The sequence below is a fragment of the Trachurus japonicus genome, chromosome 21, assembly GCF_045865225.1.
Source record: "Trachurus japonicus isolate A0001 chromosome 21, Traja_1.0".
NCBI classification, from domain to species: Eukaryota; Metazoa; Chordata; class Actinopteri; order Carangiformes; family Carangidae; genus Trachurus; species Trachurus japonicus.
The window spans coordinates 36,915,406-36,932,064 of NC_140927.1; the positions used below are offsets into that span (position 1 = coordinate 36,915,406).

Consider the following 16,659-nt stretch of genomic DNA (forward strand, 5'->3'; position numbering starts at 1 on the left):
CGAGAATGGACGTAAATGTTAGTGGTCGGGCTGCGATCGCCTCTAAATCCCATAATGGATCGTCATTACTCAAGCTTCACATGATTTAGCAACGGCTCCGTTAAAAGTAGAACGACGCTGCTGAGACGAGCCGCGGGCCCACGGTGCGCCGCCGCCTGGTGCTGGTGATCAGAGCGGCAGAGTGTTGCCTGGCAACAGCCTCGTCTCCCTTCCAGTTGCGTGCCTACGACAGAATCACACCCGTGCTGATATACAGTACAACAGCACGACCTCTCGTGTGATATTGCTTAATTAGCTCAGGACAAAAGAGAGGTTATGCACAAATCTTTTTTACCGATCATACCGAGCATTTGCGGATCTGCCTGACTTGGAACCGCTGACAGACATTTACAGATCTATTATAGATGTGTTTACACAGATTCCACTGTCTGTTAACAACAATGGTCAGTAATGAGTTTTATTTTTCTCCCACAGAACTCAGGATTGTACTCGTTGGGAAAACTGGAGCTGGAAAGAGCGCAGCAGGAAACACCATCTTCGGAAGACGAGTCTTTGAATCAACATTGTTGTGTCAGAAGGAAACAGGAGCTGTTGATGGTCAAACAGTGACTGTTGTTGATACTCCAGGTCTGTTTGACACCAGTAAAGATCACGATGAGGTGAAGAACGAGATCGCTAGATCCGTCTCATTTGCTGCTCCTGGTCCTCATGTGTTCCTCATCGTGATGCAACCAGGCAGATTCACTGAAGAAGAAAAAAAAAACAGTGAAGATCCTTCAGGAGATGTTTGGAGAAGAAGCAAGAAAGTACAGCATGGTCCTGTTCACCCATGGAGACGACCTAGAAGCAGAAGATGTTACCATAGAGACACTGATTAATATGATTCAACCACTCAGTGACCTCATCACTCAGTATGATGGAGGATACCACGTGTTCAACAACAGAGACAAGAAGAATCACAAACCAAGTCACTGAGCTGCTGAAGAAGATCAACATGCTGGTTCAGAGAAATGGAGGAAGCTGCTACAGAAGTGTGGGAGGTCCAGGAAGAGCTGTATCTGAGTCGGGTAGGCAAGCCTGTGTCATTCTGTGATACTTAATATTGATGATTGATTAGCTGCAGCTCATAAAGAGGGAATCATTATTTTCATCTCCGTGTGATCGTGCAGTTCATCACTGTAGTTTCCTTTTAACTTTGACTTCTAACACTTACAAAATAAAATCATTAAGATCAGACCATTGTTTATCCACATTCTGGTTCACAACAGTTCAGATTAAAACTGATTTTTGTGTCACTCTGATGTGTTGACAGCACTGAGTCCTGGAGCTCAGGTGTTTCCAGGGTGTAGCTCTGACCTGAGGGTGGTGCTGGTGGGTCAGGAGAGAGTGGGGAAGAGCTCAGCAGGAAACACCATCCTGGGGAGGAAGGAGTTCGACTGTAGGTTCAGTGCTTCACCTGTGACACTGAGCTGTGTGGAGAGAGGAGGTGAGGTTGGTGGTCGTAGAGTCTCTGTGGTGGACACCCCCGGTCTCTTCAGCTCTGTGCTGAAGGACCAGAACCAGGTGAAGGCTCAGCTGGAGGAAGCTCTGAAGCTGAGCTCTCCAGGTCCTCACGTCTTCCTCCTCACCATCCAGCTGGGAAGATTCACTGAAGTGGAGCAGGAAAGTCTGAAGGCTCTGGAGAACATGCTGAGTCCTGATGCCCCTAAACACACCATGGTGCTGTTCACCTATGGAGACGAACTGGAAGAGGACGGCATCGACCTGGACCAGTTCATCAGAGAAGACGAGAACCTGCAGAAGCTTCTGAAGAAGTGTAGCGGTCGGTACCAGGTGTTCAACAACAGAAGGATGGAGGACAGAGATCAGGTCCAACAGCTGCTGCACAAGATAGATTCAGTCTCTGAGGGAGGACGTCGGGTTTATGAGGTCAGACGTCCGTCCACACAGGGAGTCAGGAGATGGTAGGAGGGGTAGCCAACCTTAGTGGAGTCAGTTCACTAACTTCTTAAAGGCATAGTTCAACATTTTGGCAAATTGGCCCATTGCCATAATCCCTATAGTCATAGCAGTAGGTTCGTTACCTTTAATTGTTGGTGCAAGCTGTTTTTAGAACGGCGGAGCGCAGCAGCTGGCTGCTCAGAGCTACGCTATGGAGGCTAAGGGAATTTCTTGGTTTCACTCATCAAACTCATCAAATAAACAAACCCAACAACTCCAAAAGGCTGTCGTGGACAAGTTGTGACCTGCACAACCACCACGCTATGAGATAATAACGGAACGTTACGAGACGGAGCCGTTTAAGAGGTAAATTCATGCAAAACCGCTGATGCGCGTTGCGTTCAGGGACAGTTTTTCAGCAAGCAGACTCTGTATTTACCCTGTATTTACCTCGAAAACGGCTCCGTTTCGTAACGTTCCATTATTATCTCATAGCGTGGTGAATGTGCAGGTCACAACTTGTCCACGAAAGCGTTTTGGAGTTGTTGGGTTGTGTATTTGATGAGTTTGATGAGGGAAACCAAGAAATTCCCTTAGCCTCCATAGCGTAGCTCTGAGCAGCCAGCTGCTGCGCTCCGCCGTTCTAAAAACAGCTTGCACCAACAATTAAAGGTAACGAACCTACTGCTATGACTATAGCGATTATGGCAATGGGCCAATTTGCCAAAATGTTGAACTATCCCTTTAAGGTAGGGACAAAAGAAGTGAGGCAACACTGATAGATGAACACAGAGGGAAGTATCAGATTAATCTCCTAAAAATGTGATCAATCACTAATCCTATTCATGAGGTCATAGACCTGCACAGACATGTCGAGGGTCTCTGTCTATAACCTGAAAGATGTATAATGTGGTCATTTCAATGTTTCAGTTGTTTCAGCGTCTGAAGATGAATAAAAGTTTGAAAATGACTGGGTCTAAGTTCTTCTAGAGCTCTGATGATGAAGCTCCTAGCGTGGTCGGGGTTGGGAGGGCTACTTTAAAAACGTAATCCAGTACAATTACAAGTTACCTGTTAAAAAATGTAATCAGTAACTTACACAAAGTGTCACAAAATTAAAGTAATGTACCGGATTACTTTAGTTACTTTGGATTATTTCAATACAAAACATGCAAATCAAGAATGTCACGCAGCCAGCAAGCATCAGTCTATAGCTGTGTTCGCAATCATCCACTCACTCACTCCCTATCCACTACATCGTGTATATGATGTAGTCCACTACATCGTGTATATGATGTAGTCCACTACATCGTGTATATGATGTAGTCCACTACATCGTGTATATGATGTAGTGGACTACATCGTGTATATGATGTAGTGCACTACATCGTGTATATGATGTAGTGCACTACATCATATCAAAATATGGTGATTGTCCGAGTCAAAAAAGTTAAACATTTTAATTCAGTTTTCACACATTTAATTTAGTGGGAACTATTTATTAGCATGTTGACCATGTTACCAACTATAATGGACAACTAGAATATTTTTCTTTTTTTCCACCTATCATATGTATTTAGTTTTCACAGTAACACCAATGACAAATATCTATAAGAGGCTAATTACACAAAATGGTGTCAAGCATGGAGTCAGCATCTTAAAATCCAAAAATTATATTCATTAAACTGTTTTTTCCCCCCATATAATATTTAATTATAGCGCAAATCAAAGTAACACCAATGACACAAAAAATAACCACATTGAAAAATGACATTTTAATAAAATATCTTACTTTTACTCATGAAAGAGACACTCACAATGTACTGTCTTAAATGGCTCTTCTTCTTCTATCTGACCTTGAGACTGTGATTGGTTGAATTATGAGAATAAGGGTGGAGCGAGAGGATAGCGGGGAAACAGGGAAAGGGCTTTGAGGCGTGCTTAAAGAGATAGTCTTCCTGTCTGAACTTTCGCTAAGCTTCATTTGTCTCACAGTTGTTGTTACTTGATGAAAAATGGTACCCGCTGTTGTGTGGATGCTGCTCGCCCAACTCCTGCTTCCAGGGCCGGCTCTACGCAGGGACAAGAGGGGGCAGCGCCCCCTCAAATAAATGTCTTGCCCCTTCAAATCCAAATGTTAGAAGTTGAGAAAGCACATTTTAATATACTCAAAAAATGTGTATTTTACAAGTTGACAAAATTATCTGCAGTAGCACAAAAATCCGCCAAAAAAGGGACAGTGTTCTTTTCTAAAATGTTCTGTTCTTTTTTCTTTAGTATTCATAAGACTACCTTTCAGTTTTGTAAATCTTGACCATAGTAGACACCCCCAACCCCCCTCTTCTCAGTGTACACCAGAATGCTTCACTCACATTTTAAAATCACAAAATTTTCTGGGGGGGGGATGCCCCCAGACCCCCCTAGACGGGTTTAGCTACTCACCTTTTTCACCCCCTCTGGGTTTGCAATGCATCTTCAGGTATATGCACCCCCCCCCCCCCCCATATAATGTGGCTCTTTGCATTACGACAGTAACAAATTTGGGCTCTAAGACCCTGGTTGGCCCCCCCGGCCCCTAGTTGGACAGGTCTGAAGGTAGAGGCCTAAGACCCTGGTTGGCCCCCCCCGGCCCCTAGTTGGACAGGTCTGAAGGTAGAGGCCTAAGACCCTGGTTGGCCCCCCCGGCCCCTAGTTGGACAGGTCTGAAGGTAGAGGACTAAGACCCTGGTTGGCCCCCCCGGCCCCTAGTTGGACAGGTCTGAAGGTAGAGGCCTAAGACCCTGGTTGGCCCTCCCGGCCCCTAGTTGGACAGGTCTGAAGGTAGAGGCCTAAGACCCTGGTTGGCCCCCCGGCCCCTAGTTGGACAGGTCTGAAGGTAGAGGCTCTAAGACCCTGGTTGGCCCCCCGGCCCCTAGTTGGACAGGTCTGAAGGTAGAGGCCTAAGACCCTGGTTGGCCCCCCCGGCCCCTAGTTGGACAGGTCTGAAGGTAGAGGCCTAAGACCCTGGTTGGCCCCCCCCGGCCCCTAGTTGGACAGGTCTGAAGGTAGAGGCTCTAAGACCCTGGTTGGCCCCCCCCGGCCTCTAGTTGGACAGGTCTGAAGGTAGAGGCTCTAAGACCCTGGTTGCCCCCCCCCCCCCGGCCCCTAGTTGGACAGGTCTGAAGGTAGAGGACTAAGACCCTGGTTGGCCCCCCCGGCCCCTAGTTGGACAGGTCTGAAGGTAGAGGCTCTAAGACCCTGGTTGGCCCCCCGGCCCCTAGTTGGACAGGTCTGAAGGTAGAGGCTCTAAGACCCTGGTTGCCCCCCCCCCCCCCCCCCCCGGCCTCTAGTTGGACAGGTCTGAAGGTAGAGGCCTGACAAAGTGAAATCCACTTCTCCAGGTTGGGGTTGGACACAGCCAACAACCCAATTCAGCATGATGTGTTCACATGATGCCCCCTTCACATTTCTGACTGCCCCCTAATATATGCTGCCTAGAACCGGCCCTGCCTGCTTCTCAGGCATCGACGAGGACGAAGGCAACAGCATCTTAGGCGTTTAAGGCACTATTTGTTGATTCGCTGACGTCAACTGGTAAATAACGGCAAGAAATCTTAGCTAATGTAGCGGGACGCAGTCTTTGGTCCCGTGACGTCACTTGGGAGCAGGGTTGATCTGGCGTGTGTCACACGCTTTTAGGTCCTGTCTCACGCTCTCACGCCACTCAAACTATTCTCACGCCAAAATCAAGCGATTTGGCAAAAAAAAGAAAAAAAATTAAAGCAAGCTTTGGCACTCATCAATAGGCTCTCTGATTGGTGTGCGCGATGCTTATCCGCGTGTCGATTGGACGGCTGCTCAAGCCTGTGATCACAGCACAGTAGGACGGGGAGTTGTCGACTTGTATCATCAGGCTGTAGTAGAAGACTGAACAGGACATCAAGATGCAGACTGGGTAGCACAAAAGTACAGCCAGGCAGCTCAGTCCAGAGAGCAGAGGAGAGAGAGACAGCGCAGCAACAGGTGTGTGTGTGTGTGTGTGTGTGTGTGTGTGCGCAACTGCGCATGCATGCACGTGTGCCATACCTGCAAACTCCGAATGGGTATGTAGAATGTTTATTACAGAAGAGAAACACACATTTCAGGACCTGAATTGTATCATCAGGCTGTAGTAGAAGACTGAAAATCACAGGACATGTCTGTTCTGTCCTTTCATATATTAATAGGCTCAATAGGCCGGTCCAGGCCAAAAGCCACAGCTCCCCACTAGACCAGTTTCATACACTCCAGCCATACAATGATAGGAACCACAGATCTGCTTTTTTCCCTCTTATCTGAAGCAAATGTTGTGTTTTCCCTTTATTTTCTTCTCAGAGTACACCAGAATGCTTCAAATACATGTTAAAATCACAATTTTTTCCTGGGGGGGTGCCCCCAGACCCCCCTAGAGGGATATATTTTGTCACCTATTACACCTCTACTCAGTTTGCGGTATTGTGTGTGTGTGTGTGTGTGAGAGAGAGAAAATATCTACATTAAACATTACTATTATTATTATAGACAGCCCCCCCCCCCCGCCAACAGAATCTCACTCCAGCCCAGGACCAAAAGTTGGCAACCCTGTAAATGCTATTGCATGGGGTTATAATGACAAAACAGTCTTAAAATAGCCTACAATGAAATGAATGGAATGAAATGGTTTCAGATGTTTTATTGCACAGGCTTTCACAAATAGTCTTTATATCATGGCAGTGCTCCTTCTTTCCTCATCTGCCCTTCCATCCTCCTGCAGAACTCGTCCACTTCACTGAAAACAGACAGAATGATAAATACTGGAATAGAAGAACCATCAGTTTACATTGTTGACTGATGCCTGCAGTGCGTATACTTTCACAAGAAACCTTACCATGAGAAAAAAAATCCCACAGTCGTTCCCACATGTCTGGCGAGGCAAGCCCTAAAATGAATAAAATGAAATGAAATGAATGAATAAAAGTGGACATTACAGGCAATAGTCCATTTTTTTCTACACAAATCATGAATTTCATGTCCTGTCCCCTCTGTCCAGAGACCAGGATCAATTTGCTGAGCGTTTGTCTAGAGAAACATCAATAAAAACAACATGTTGTAGCATAAAGTGGGTTAGGGTTAGACCAACGACCTACACACAGGCTAGCCTACTTAGTTTTATTTTTGTTTAATTTAATGCACACGGGATTAACAGTTTCTGTTTCATTACTGTACAGTTTTTCTCAGTTGCTAAAACACTAAACCCTGTTGTCTGAACCAAATGCTCAGTTGCCTGAACCACTGACTGAATCAGTCTCTTTTGGCAAAACCATCAGCACTTTTCACCTGTTTAGACTTTAACAACTTACCAACACATTTTCATTGTGATGCACCTGTGTTGCAAAATGCTGAGCACAGGTGGCAAAAGTCAAACACAAGTAAAGCACAAGTTTCACCGGTTGAACACAACTACTCAATCTGATCACACTTGTGTCTAATGATATCAGGGAACATACATAATCCAGTTGAGGATGAAGTCCTGTGGCCTGACCCAGTACAGAACAGAGAAACGATGCTGTGGCTGAGTAATGCACTTCTCATTTCTATATTTTTCTACTTTATTTTACCAAGAGAGCTTCTAGCAGAAAAATGCTAAGCTTGGTTAGCATTTGACGTGCATAAGGTTAATTGTAAACGTATTATAAGTCAAACGTTCGTTACGCTGCAGATGCATTTTCAACAAAAACTTCTAGACATGAAACGATGTGATTAACGTTCAATACTAGGGATGTCACGATTATACATTTTCTTTGTACGATTATTGTCAGAGAAATAATCACCGTATTATTACGATTATCAAGATTATTCTGCATTAATTAATTTCACAACACTATGAATGTGTAAAATCAAATATAGTCAAAATATAACTACATTACTCATTGTTTACACAAAATATTTCAAGTATCTATTAATATATGACCAATTATTAACCCCCAGGGGAAGTGTTTGAAATATTCAGGTCATGAATTGTCATCTAAATGTTTTGTTTTTTGTTTTGTTTTGCTTTTTTTTTAAATTAAAAATGACACTCTAACATTTAAATTCCTACCAATTCAATGTTGTGACACCGCCACAGTAGGGGGGGGTCTTAATCAAGGGCAGGGGCATTGACTGTTGTCCACGGTTAATGATGGTGTTTTTTTTGAGGTTGTGTATGAAACATCATGGCATATTGTATGTTGAACCTGTCCTGCCTCCTCCGCTCTCCACTGACGCACGCAACGTAGGGGGGCTGGTGCACCTGGGCCAATCAGCGCCCGCGAGTCATGGTGACGGGGGCGGAAGTTATTTAGGGGGGAAGACTTTGTGGGGGAGAGGGGGAAAAAGGAAAAGAGATATAGCGCCAGACACCTGAATGGTCTGCGGCTTTATCAGGACTATCAAACGGCCTTTGTCAAGTGTTCCAGGTCTGCAGAACCCCGGATCCAGACAGCACAGACTGGGGCCGTATAGCGCTGTGAGGAGGCAGCGGATTCCCCGTCGGCGCGGTGCCGGCCGAGACGCCGGACAAAGACGCCGGACAAAGACGTTTCTTCCCTCCGTTGGTCCTGGGTGAGATCGTTTTCATTTTGTGACTATTGCTCTCTTTTTTTGCGTGATTGGACTAAGCCCGGTACCGGCATGGCCGCGAACGTTTAATTTTGACTTTTGGGGTTTTGATTCCGGATATTTTGGGTTTTGATTTTTGATACTTTGTGGATTATTCATCCGTGGAATCGCTTTCGTTTGGATACGGAAATTCGGGAGGAGACGGGATTAATTTCGTGGAATGGACAGTGAACTATGGACTCTTTTTGTTCTTTTACTGATCAATGGATCTGATGTATGGGTTATTATTGTTTGGGGCGGCTGAGGGATAATTTACTAAAGAGCCGTAAGTGCAAGAAAGGCTGTTGCTGTGTGGTTTTTTCTCTCTCTTTAGGTTGGGGGGTTGAAACTGAACTTTAAAAGGGTGATACTGAGAACAATGTAGACCATGCACTGACCGATTACATTTCTTTAAAGAACCCCCTTTAGCGTTTTTTATGTAGTGATTTAATTGAAAGGTTCAATTGAACTGTTACAGATGGTGGCCAGTATGGGGAAAGACATGGGAAATATTGGTCTTCTGAGTATTGGGGATTTTGCATGAAAATGTAACTAATTGGGGCACCTTGTTTGTGAACAAAGGTATTCTGTTATTATTATTGTTGAGTAAAAAAAAAAACGGAAAGAAACAAGACATGGCCACCGAGGGAAATAGTCAACCAGGTCTGCCACCTCTGGTTGAGGTTGATGAGGGCAGTGTGGAGGGGAGTCCAGAGACTCGGGCTTCCACCCCTACCCCTGTGCCCTCAGGCAGCGAGCAGCACCACGAGCACAGGGGAGAGGAATGGGTTACTAGGAGAAACCCCGTAGGGGAAATAACATCACTGATCAGCTCATTATACCTCTCAGATGTAGATAACGAAGACGGGACAGCTGACGGGGAAAATACATCTTACCTGGAACTGCCTGTTATCACATCCATGTCAGAGGAGCTGAAGGCCCTAGCGGAGAAGGTGCACTCGATGGAAGCGGATTTCCGAGATTCTACCACCAGTGCACTGAACCGAGAGGACAGCATTAGGAGGTATGTTGACAAAAACATTGAACACCTCGAGCATAGTGTCATGTCCACTTTGAAACAGTTCGAAATACAACTGGTGGAGTGTCTGCAGCGGAGGGATGAAAAATGGAGCGCGGAAATTCAGAGGATGAAGCGCGTCGGCTTTGCCCCGTTCCAAGTATCCCAGGGGGGGCCGCGACCCTCCCGGGTCCAACCCTCTGCTAATCTGCCCGTACCGGGGGGAACGCAGGTGCCTTCCCTTGGGAGAGTCGGTTTCCAGGGGCCCCCTCCTCAACGCGCTGACGGCCCTGGGCACGGCCTTCCTCCAGGTATTTCCTCATTCACAGATGCTACCCACAGTGGGGCCCACCGGGTCTTCAACCTCATGGATGCCCAGATCCAAACACCAATCACCGGTGTATGCATCCAGCCCGCTCCACCGCCCGCTTTGGCCAGCCTGAATCTCCCCACTCCTCCCACTGTTTCACCTGGTCAGTCCACTGGGGCGTCCGTGGTGTACTCCCGCCCGGCTGTACATATGGATTTCCCCACGTTCAGCGGGGCCAGGGAGGTGGCGGATGTGTTGAACTTTGTGGACCGCTGTGAAACCTTCCTAGCGGTCAGACCGCTATCAGACACAGAACTGGTGGGCACAATGTCCGGGGCTTTAAAAGGGTCAGCGCATAGCTGGTGGTGTGTGGCGAAGAGTGACATAGGCAATTGGCTGGAATTTAAAGAGGCTTTCAATGCCGCATTCCTCCCTCCAGATTATCTTATGGAGGTGGAGGAGAAATTGAGAGACATGGTTCAGCTGCCAGATCAGTGCTTAAGAGATTTTGCTTATGATTATCGGGCATTGTGTCTCAGATGGAAGCCTGAGATCCGGGAAGTGGAGCTAGTGAGGAAAATCTTAAATAACTGCAATCCCCGCATTGCCGGCTGTCTCAGAGGAACCGTTTCTACCGTGGACCAACTGGTAAACGTAGGCACCTTAGTAGAGAGGGATTGCACATCGTCAAAAGAGTATTGGGGAAAAGTTGACCAGCAGAAGGCGAGAGAGAGGAAGAAACCTCAGGAAAGAGGCACCTCTAAGAAGCCGGCTGATTTAGTGGCCGTGGTCCAGCAGGGAAAAAAAACCCCGCTGGCACTCCTACGGGTCCCTATTGTTGTGAGGGAGAGGCGATGCTGTGCAGTGTTTGACACAGGCTGCACTTACTCACTTATGAGGCACAGTCAGTGGCTGGAGTTGGCACGGGGGGGGGAAAAACTCAAGCCCAGTGACAACCAGAGCTTCGCCCTGGCGGATGGTAAGACCCATGGAGCCCTAGGAAAAGTGCAGCTGCTGTACTGTTGGCACGATATGATGTGGTCCATTGAAACCTACGTCATGTCCGACGATAATTTGGCCTTCCCTATTATCTTAGGTTTAGACTTCTTGAGCAAAACCTGCACTGTTATTAATCTGGGAGACCATACGTATGGAGTGAAAGGACCCAGAGGGTACACCTACCATGCATTCCTCATGCAGCCTGGAGAGACTCAGCGGCCCTCCAGTAACATCCTGTATAGTGCAGGGCTCTATGTGGCAGTTGTGCCCCAGGGCCTTAAGGGGGCAGTTCAGCCGGCAGAGGCCGTGGCGCCACCCCGCCCAGACCATCCACCAGAGGTCGCTGTACTGTTGGAATCCTGGCCGGGCGTATGTGCTGGCAAACTAGGGAAAACCGGAGTGGAGGAACACCGGATCTTTACCACCGACGAAGTGCCAGTCCGCTGCAAAGCCTATCGAGTATCCCCACATAAACGGCAGATCATCGCAGACCATGTGGACCAGATGCTCAGAGATGGAATCATTGAGCCTTCACAGTCTGCATGGGGAGCTCCGGTGGTCCTGGTCACAAAGCCAGATGGGTCCATAAGGTTTTGCGTGGATTATCGCAAATTAAATGCCAAGACCCTGCCGGATGCCTACCCGATGCCTCTCATTCATGATTTGCTGGAATCGATGCATGGAGCAGCTGTCTTCAGCACGATCGACCTAAAGTCCGGCTATTGGCAAGTGACGATGGCAGCAGACAGCAAGGCCAAGACCGCCGTGATCACTCCGCTGGGGTTGTACCAATTCAAATCAATGCCGTTTGGACTAAAGAACGCTGGAGCCACCTTTCAGAGATTGATGGAAAAGGTTCTGGGGGAGCTGAGGGGGCAAATCTGCTGCGTTTACATTGACGATGTAATCGTGTTTTCGCCATCACCAGAGCAGCACCTCAAAGACCTGAACGCCGTCCTGGAGAAGCTCCATCGGGCAAATCTGACACTTAATCTAAAAAAGTGCAGATTTTTCCAGAGACAGTTAAAGTTTTTGGGGCATGTGGTCTCTGAAAAGGGGGTTCAAGTGGATCCAGAGAAAACCTTGGCGGTGACCTCTTACCCCCCTCCCACGGACATTAAATCTCTGCAGCGGTTTTTGGGACTTGTGGGCTGGTACCACAAATTCATCGACCATTTTGCCGATTTGGCCGCCCCTTTAAATAAGTTAAAGAGAAAAGATGAGGTGTGGGTGTGGTCAAATGAGTGTCAGCAAAGTTTTGACCGTCTAAAAGGGGCTCTAGCCACCGCCCCTATCCTCGCCCAACCTGATTATTTGTTGCCTTTTGAGGTCCATACTGACGCCAGCGATGTAGGGTTGGGGGCGGTTCTGGTCCAAAAGACGGAAGGCAGAGAAAACGTGATCGCATACGCTTCCAGGGGGCTAAGAGGGGCCGAGGTCCATTACTCCACCTCGGAAAAGGAGTGTCTTGCAGTCGTGTGGGCCGTTGAGAAATGGAGGCATTACCTTGAGGGGGTAGAGTTCACAGTCTATACGGATCATGCTGCGCTTACGTGGGCCTTCAATTGTCCTAAAACCACCTCCAGACTGACCCGCTGGATCCTCCGGCTCCAACAGTTCTGTTTCAATGTCCAATACCGGAAAGGCCTTCATAATATTGTACCGGATGCCCTCTCTAGGTCCGGGGTTGGATTTGTGGCCGTATACTCTGCCCATTGTTCTGTCGCCCTGCCTTCCACCCTGTCAGACATAGGAGAGGCGCAGGATCGGGATCCAGACGTCCGCAACCTGGTGAAGGAAGCCACGGCTGGCAGCAGAGCGGATCGGATAGGATACGTCGTGACACAGGGGCTTCTTTACCGTCGTTCTCCCGTAAAGGGGGGGGGCGATAAATACCAGCTGGTGGTGCCTAAGGCTCTTGTGGCCTCCTTCCTGGAATATTTCCATGATCATCCTTTGAGTGGCCACCTAGGCCGACTGAAAACCCTTCTCAGACTGCTTGAGGTGGCATGGTGGGCCACGGTCCGCAAGGATGTCTGGGAGTACGTGAAATGCTGCCGCACTTGCCAGGTTTACAAGGCCGAGAACCAAAAACCTGCAGGCTTAATGCAGGCCACCCCGCTGGAGGAGCCTTGGGAAAAGCTGGGCATGGATCTCATGGGACCGTTTCCACGAAGTAAGAAAGGAAACCTGTTTCTGCTGGTGGTTGTCGATTATTTCACCAAGTGGGTCGAGATGTTCCCCCTCAGGGATAGCAAGGCTCATCGCGTAGTGGCGGTCCTGAAAGATGAACTGTTCACCCGCTTCGGGGTTCCCCGGGAGCTGGTTTCGGATCGGGGGCCACAGTTTACTGGCCACGAAATGGCTAATCTCTGCAGGTCATGGGGGGTGACACAAAAGTTTACCACCAGTTACCATCCACAGGCCAACCTAACCGAAAGAGCAAACAGGACAATTAAAACCATGATTGCATCGTATGTGGGAAACCAACACAGAAACTGGGATCTATGGATTAGGGAGTTTCGCTTCGCTGTTAATGCCGCCTATCACGAGACCACAGGCCATACCCCTGCAGAGCTGGCGCTTGGAAGGACTCTGAAAGGCCCTCTGGAACGGCTGATCACGGCGGCGCCGTTGCCACATCAACCCCCGTATTCGATCCTGGAGAGACATAAAAAAATGGCCGAACAAGTTAAGAAAAGGGTGAGTGGGTGTCAATCCAGACAAGCCAAGTACTATAATGCCCACAGGAGAGGTGCACATTTCCTGGTGGGAGACTTGGTCTGGGTTCGCACTCACCCGCTCTCAAAAGCGTCTGAACATTTCTCCTCAAAGCTTGCGCCCAGATGGTCGGGCCCAGCAACTGTAGTGAGGAGACTAGGCCCATTGAACTACAAGGTGCAGTGGAAAGACCAAAGTAAAAGAATTGACACTGTGAATGTGGTGAACCTGAAGCCCTACTTCGGGGTGCATCCACCTGTACCTCCGGCTGGGGGGGGGGGGATCTGTGACACCGCCACAGTAGGGGGGGGTCTTAATCAAGGGCAGGGGCATTGACTGTTGTCCACGGTTAATGATGGTGTTTTTTTTGAGGTTGTGTATGAAACATCATGGCATATTGTATGTTGAACCTGTCCTGCCTCCTCCGCTCTCCACTGACGCACGCAACGTAGGGGGGCTGGTACACCTGGGCCAATCAGCGCCCGCGAGTCATGGTGACGGGGGCGGAAGTTATTTAGGGGGGAAGACTTTGTGGGGGAGAGGGGGAAAAAGGAAAAGAGGTATAGCGCCAGACACCTGAATGGTCTGCGGCTTTATCAGGACTATCAAACGGCCTTTGTCAAGTGTTCCAGGTCTGCAGAACCCCGGATCCAGACAGCACAGACTGGGGCCGTATAGCGCTGTGAGGAGGCAGCGGATTCCCCGTCGGCGCGGTGCCGGCCGAGACGCCGGACAAAGACGCCGGACCAAGTCGTTTCTTCCCACCGTTGGTCCTGGGTGAGATCGTTTTCATTTTGTGACTATTGCTCTCTTTTTTTTTGCGTGATTGGACTAAGCCCGGTACCGGCATGGCCGCGAACGTTTAATTTTGACTTTTGGAGTTTTGATTCCGGATATTTTGGGTTTTGATTTTTGATACTTTGTGGATTATTCATCCGTGGAATCGCTTTCGTTTGGATACGGAAATTCGGGAGGAGACGGGATTAATTTCGTGGAATGGACAGTGAACTATGGACTCTTTTTTTTCTTTTACTGATCAATGGATCTGATGTATGGGTTATTATTGTTTGGGGCGGCTGAGGGATAATTTACTAAAGAGCCGTAAGTGCAAGAAAGGCTGTTGCTGTGTGGTTTTTCTCTCTCTTTAGGTTGGGGGGTTGAAACTGAACTTTAAAAGGGTGATACTGAGAACAATGTAGACCATGCACTGACCGATTACATTTCTTTAAAGAACCCCCTTTAGCGTTTTTTATGTAGTGGTTTAATTGAAAGGTTCAATTGAACTGTTACAATGTTACGTTAGTTAAATGGACCAGTATCTGAGCATTTACCTTTATTTTTGCGCCACATCTGCCAATAAGGTTCCAACATCGAATTTTTGTGAAAGTAACGGTATTTAGGAATCTTTACGATTAAATAATTGTGGCGTTTAATACCACGATTAATTGTGAAAACAAGTAATGGTGACATCCCTACTCAATACCTTTTTTCATGCTCCTCATAATCACCAGAGCAGCTGTGTCTGTCTGTAGCTGTAGTGGTGACGAGTGTCCAGCAGAGGGCAGAGCGTCACCATGGAAACCACCTCCATCAGACCCACTTCACTGTTAGAAACATGTTTCACTTTACTTCCTGTCACGTGAAGGGGGGGTTTAGTGATGATGTCACAGCTGCTGTCCGTCAGCATCCACACAAACTCTCAGAACTTTTTAATTTCATCCACAGATAAAATAAATAAACATAAAACATTTTTTTCAAAGTGTGAAATGAACTTTGTCTTTGATCTCCACCCTGTGACCTGGACTGGATTTATTTATTTACACATCAATCATTCTGTGATTGATAGTTTTATATTTCTATTCTAGTTGATTCTGTTGTATTCTACTGTGGGCTGCTTTAGTTTGTTTTTGAACAGTGAAGCTTCAGGTGTAACCTGGACAGAGGAGCAGTGCTGCCGTTCGGGGCTCTGGATGTGTTTCAAATACACTGCTCCAAAAAATAAAGGGTTAAAACACTTAAACAACACATCTTTGATCTCAATTAATGAAATATTGCAGTTGAAAATCTTTATTCACTATATAGTAGAGTGCATTGAGAACAAAATAACATAAAAATGTCAGGACCAAAAAAGAGAGGAATTGTCTGGAGGGGGGGGGGCTGCTCACCATTAACAAATAATTTAAAGGTTAACAATTACAATGGGCCAATTTGCCAAAATGTTGAACTATCCCTTTACGAGCAACACATCAAACCACCATTTTGAAGTGGTTTAGCATTCAATCTATGAGTGCAGATGAGGTTGGCTCTATGCAGGGGCAAGAGGGGCAACATCAATGTTCTGCCTCCTCAAATCTAAATTTCTGAAGTTGAGAAAGTGGAACAATCATGTTCTGGAGACACAGCTGATTTGAAACATTTGTGTTTATTAACATGTTGAACACAGATACATCACATGTTTGATTGCAGTCAGTCTGTTACAGCTCTGAAACAGTTAGAGAGGATTTTAATGACATAATAAAGGATCAGTGCTGAGGAATGAAAATGTTCATAATGAATGAAAACTAGAACACGTGATCAAAAAGATGAATCTGTTAACATGAAACTCTCCAGTTGTGACCAGAACGTAATGGATATTTAACATTAAATATCACTGAATGGAACAGATACTTGACACAACTCCCACTATAGCTCCCACTGCAGCTCCTATTGGACCTGCAACTGCGCCTCCAGCAACAGCTGCTGCCACACCAGCAAGAAATGGATTCCTTCCCTCTGCTCTTCTTCTTGCTTCTTTACGACCCATAGCTGGATTTCTTCCCAGTAGACGTTCCTGTTCTTCTCTGATGGCTCTCTCAGCTTCTTGGAACATCTCATTGGTGTAGCAGCTTCCTCCATTTCTCTGAACCAGGCTGTTGATCTTCTCCATCAGCTTAGTGACTTGGTCATGATTCCTCTTGTCTCTGTTGTTGAACACGTGGAATCCTCCATCACACTGGCTGACGAAGCCACAGAGATCTTGATTCTTACAGATCAT

At 47.2% G+C, this 16,659-nt stretch overlaps 2 protein-coding genes across 2 annotated transcripts in view; one reads left to right on the forward strand and one right to left on the reverse strand.

Moving 5' to 3' along the window:
- Nucleotides 1–916: 916 nt before the first annotated feature.
- LOC146965756 (GTPase IMAP family member 2-like) lies at nucleotides 917–1,968 on the forward strand. Its single transcript, XM_085765122.1, has 2 exons — nucleotides 917–1,067; nucleotides 1,313–1,968. The coding sequence occupies exons 1-2, from the start codon at nucleotides 917–919 to the stop codon at nucleotides 1,966–1,968; spliced, it is 807 nt and encodes a 268-aa protein (XP_085621248.1).
- Nucleotides 1,969–16,272: 14,304 nt separating this feature from the next.
- The window catches only part of LOC146965757 (GTPase IMAP family member 9-like), an 837-nt gene continuing 450 nt past the window's right edge, over nucleotides 16,273–16,659 (reverse strand). The window contains exon 1 of the mRNA XM_085765124.1: nucleotides 16,273–16,659. This exon is cut by the window's right edge and continues 450 nt beyond it. Coding sequence (XP_085621250.1) covers nucleotides 16,273–16,659 — 387 coding nt within the window.

Excerpts from the sequence above, each read along its gene's own strand:
- LOC146965756 (XM_085765122.1), top strand. The coding sequence starts at position 917 with ATGGAGGATACCACGTGTTCAACAACAGAGACAAGAAGAATCACAAAC. Across the intron at positions 1,068-1,312 it reads AAGAGCTGTATCTGAGTCGG|CACTGAGTCCTGGAGCTCAG; the intron begins GTAGGCAAGCCT and ends ATGTGTTGACAG.